This window comes from Frankliniella occidentalis, unplaced genomic scaffold (assembly GCF_000697945.3).
Source record: "Frankliniella occidentalis isolate FOCC.00 unplaced genomic scaffold, Focc_3.1 Scaffold31, whole genome shotgun sequence".
In the NCBI taxonomy this organism is placed as follows: Eukaryota; Metazoa; Arthropoda; class Insecta; order Thysanoptera; family Thripidae; genus Frankliniella; species Frankliniella occidentalis.
Window position 1 is genome coordinate 1,697,065 of NW_026267161.1, and position 4,324 is coordinate 1,701,388.

Below are 4,324 nucleotides of genomic sequence, written 5' to 3' on the forward strand. Positions count from 1 at the left end.
GGGAGGGAGGGAGAGAGAGAGAGAGAGAGAGAGAGGGGGGGGGCGAGAGGGGGGTCTCCGCTACTAGGCAGGCAGGCTGGTACTCGCCCGTTGACGGCTGCCTGCACTGCCCGCACTGCCCGCCCGGGTGCGCACTGGAGGGCCTGCTCTCGGGCCGTCGTCACGCTGGCGGGCTGGAGCTGGGGCGCTTGCATGTGGCGACCGCTCATGCGGCGCCCGCGCTAACAAGCCCCTCCAGTGATCTGATCGATGCATTCACAGCGCGTTTGCGAGCGACGGGCGCCGACCGTGTCGTCTATGGGAATACTGTGATGCAAACGCGGTGACGATGACGAGTCGCATGCCATATCCATGGTAATGTTTCTTCATATTCCCCCTGATAGGTGGAGGGAATAGATTGCTGCTTGTTCACGCGGTTTACCGATTTGCTTATTAGTTGAGAACCGCCAAATCACAATCCCCCCAAAATTTGTGGAAACATGTTTATAAGTGACATCTTTTTGTACGTAATGTTGATCCATATTTTAATTGGGCTTGTATCTCCCAAAATGCATTTTTGGTACACTTGTCGATAAAATTAGTTTCTGAGCCACTGTAGGTGTAGGGATGGAACCTGAGGGTATATTTCTCAACACAAGGGATGGCTTAACACATTAACAATATCAGAATGCCATGAACTTTACTTTAAAGAGGTCCTGTACTATGTTCGTAATATAACATCATCAACGCCTACTTCTTACTCCTGCACGAACTTGCCAATAAGTACTCTAGAAATCCAAGTTGGAATGTGTGAATATTTTATCGCTCTCCTACAAATGCGTGAATTTTTTCAAACACCTGCAGGTGTGCGACATTCGTACACTTGGATTTCCAGAGTATGATTTTTGCAAGTCTCTCGGAGTGTTTCACTGCAAGTTCGCAACGATAATGCCTTTGCAATTTCAAAGCAAACGCCGTGCTATTGCAAAGTAAACGCTTCCGCGAGTCTATACGAAAGCCTTGCTGCACAGTCTTTGTAGGGGATTTAACAGTGAACCCTTTTCGGATCTCTCTCAGTCAGGCGAGTCGAAGTCTTGCCCGGCCTAGCCTGGCCTAGTAGCCCGGGCTGTGCTCAGCCAACACTCTTAAGCCTCGCCCCGCTAGATGATGCAGTTCGCCTTCGTCTTTCTCTCTCTCTCTCCTCTCTCCCTCTCTCCCTCTCTCGCCCCTCTTTCCCGTGCGGGTGCGACAAGGACGGCACCCTCAGCACGCCGCTACGCAAGCAGCAGGCCAACTCAAACAAAAGAGCATTGGGCCAAGTTACGCCGTGTTTGCCAGCAGCAGCAGCAGTAGTAGTAGTAGTGGGGGGGGGGGGGGCTGCGGTCGGTCCGGGAGGGAAGGGCTTACCTCGCGTTTTGTTTCCCGGGGATACACCAGCTGTGAGTGTATGTAGCTGCGGCGGGCGGGGCACTATTGCCACGCCTCGCCACGCCCCGCCACGCCCCGCCTCACCCCGCCACGCCCCGCGATTCCAATCAGAGACGCGCTGCGGCGGGGTGGGGTGAGGCGGGGCTGGCGCCTTGGGGCCGCAGCCACAGCACCGCGGGGCCACGGCGCACGACTCACAGACAAATACCCCCCATATTGCGCTCCTCTCTCTTCCTTAAACTCCGCGCTTTAAAACGGTGGAAAGAGCGCCGCGCGCGAACTGAGCAGAAGCGGTTCTATTTTCGCCATTTTGTTTCGGCGTGTTTATTCTGTGTTAAAATAGGAGGTCATCCAGCAAGGAAAGTCCGTCGCCCGCCGTTGCGAAGCTCATCGGCTGCAGGCTTCCTTAGCGCCTGGTAGATAGGCAACATCCTTGGTGCAATGCATGTGCGTCCCGCGGGCTGGCCTACACCGAGCATCACAGGCGCCGTGCTCCCGTAACTTGACGAATGCCTCTGACGCACTTTCTGGATGACCCCACGGCAGCGTGTATCCCTTTGTTTCGGGCACATGGTTCTTGCGTTTAGAGAACGGATGCTCCAAAAGAAGTTTTTTGCGGCAAAAAGTACCTAGTGCGAAATTTTACATGAAAGTGTGCTCTTTTCCCCTTCTTAAAGAAACACCGTTTTCTGTTGCAGGGCTGCTGTTCCACCGCGCCGTGCTCATGTCCGGGTCGGCGCTGAGCCCCGGGTCGCTGGTGGGCGACCCGCTGGCCTACGCGCACCAGGTCGCCCGGCACGTCAACTGCTCCACCGAGCTGCCCGGGCCCTACCTGCTGGCGTGCCTGCGCGAGCGCCCTCTGCACGCCCTGCTCTCCACGCCCCTCGACCCGCCTGACTTCACCTGGGCCTTCGGGCCCTCCGTCGACGGCGTGGTCGTGGACGCGGGCGAGGCGCCGCCCGCCCAGGGCCCCGCGTCGCCGCCCGGCCCGCCCGAGCCCGCCCAGTACGAGCACTTCAAGGTGAGCGGGGAGCGTGACGGAGCACCGGAAAGTGTGTGAATGGCGCACACTTGTATGTGTGTAAACTTCATACAGGAAAAGTATTCGTGAAATTTCTAAGAAAAATTCACTTCTTCACTCGAGTGAACGAATGGGCATTCACACTTTCAAGTTTACAAGATTCCCCCAGAGTGATACACCTTGCCGTCTTCACGGCCCGTGTGCCACTTCACTGGGGGGGACTATTAATAAGACGGGGGGAGAATTTTGCCGGGGTGTTTGTCTTAATTAGGACTTTGGAATGACAAGCCAGCACTAACCCACTTCGCTCGTTTGCGCCTGTGTGCGTGCGTGCGTGCGTGTGTGTGTGTGTGTGTGTGTGTGTGTGTGTGTGTGTGTGTGTGTGTGTTTGTGAGTGTGTAACCAGCTGAGTAAACGAGGGGAAAGCGGATTCGGTTCGAGGGCCCTTTCCCCGGTGCCTTTCCCTTTTCGCCGTGCCCCCATACCCCCTATCCTCCTACCGCGTATTACGTCTTAGTCATCGCACCCCGCCCGGCCACGCCCCGCCACGCCCCGCCACGCCACGCACCGCATCGCCCCGCCACGCCCCGCCACGCCCCGCCACGCCACGGGGTTACGCCCCGCCACCTTCGCGGAGAGAAAGTTGTTCTGCCGGGAGCAGATTTAGCGTGCTTATGCGGCCTGAATAAGACCTCGTGTGCGACTTGCCGATGGCGGCGGCTGTTGCGGCGGAGTCGGGTGGAGTCGGGCGCAGTGGGGGGGGGGGGGACATGCGCGGTGTGCCTGAGCACACGCCCCTACCGCCCAAAGGAGGGCGCTGCTGCTAGGAGACGATGATGTGGGCGTCGTAGGTGGAGAAACAGGTCGCATTAAATAGGAATAATTATACTGTAATACTTCTCATTAGTTCTTCGTTTGACTATTATTAACTGTAAGCAACAAGATAAATGAACGGCATCAGCTCACCTCTGCGTTCGTTTATCTTGCAGTTTTGAAGTTGAAGTGCAGCATATTTCTTTATTATTGTTATTATTTTTCCCTCTTTCTCTCCTTTGCGCCCCTATTACTCTTTCGCCCGACGACTGAAGATGAATATCCTGGCGCTACATGCAGTTTTGGGTAAGGCTTGCCACCACCGCCGCGCCACTGCCACCTCCTTTCGCCGCAAGCTTTCTTGGCCAGGCTGCAATTGTTTAGGGGGGAGGGGGCAGGGCGTGGTTAGGCTTTGGTGGAGCAGTGGTGGTGCTGGTGGGTTTTGGCACGGGTGCGGCTGCAGGGGCGGGAGGGGTAGGGGGTAGGGTACCCCCTTCCTAAATCAGGAGGGACTCTTTTCACGTCAAGAGCAAGGCAAAGCAGAACGCCGTACTGGTGGTGGTGGTGGTGGTGCTGCTGCTGCTGCTGCTGCTGCTGCTGGTGGTGGCGGTGGCAGCCGTAGACTCTCCTGACTCGCACGCCTCCTTATTCGCACGTCAGAAACCTTTCACCATGGCTTTGACGCGGCTGCAACCATGCCCATCCCCTTCCCCCACAAATATATTTACAACAACAAAAAAAAGAAAATAATAATGGTGCATGCTCAAGGATGCGTCTGCTCTCGGATAAAAAATCGAGAAAATGAACAATGATGAAAAAATATAGGCGATTTTTGCTAGAAGGAGATGATGGAGTATTGGCTTTCTTAGCCGGGAAGTGCAAAGCGCAAAAAAAAAAAAACACCAAAAAAAACTGTCTCCTAAGGGGGCTGCCGCGCGCGCTCCGCTGAGATTTGAGAGGAGCTGCTTTTCCCTCGATTGTAATTGTTGCTCGGAGGCAGAGAGATTTCTTCCCTCTCTTTCCGTTCTTTTGCGTTGCACGTCTCTGTCTGACTGCGCGGAGGGTTTGGAGGGAGGGGGGGTG

At 55.7% G+C, this 4,324-nt stretch overlaps 1 protein-coding gene across 1 annotated transcript in view; it reads left to right on the forward strand.

The window, feature by feature from the left end:
• Positions 1-1,977: 1,977 nt before the first annotated feature.
• Positions 1,978-4,324, forward strand: part of LOC113210908 (neuroligin-2-like) — a 39,815-nt gene continuing 37,468 nt past the window's right edge. The window contains exons 1-2 of the mRNA XM_052265821.1: positions 1,978-2,032; positions 2,106-2,428. Of these exons, the coding sequence (XP_052121781.1) occupies positions 1,978-2,032; positions 2,106-2,428 (378 nt within the window). The remainder of the gene's footprint in view (positions 2,033-2,105; positions 2,429-4,324) is intronic.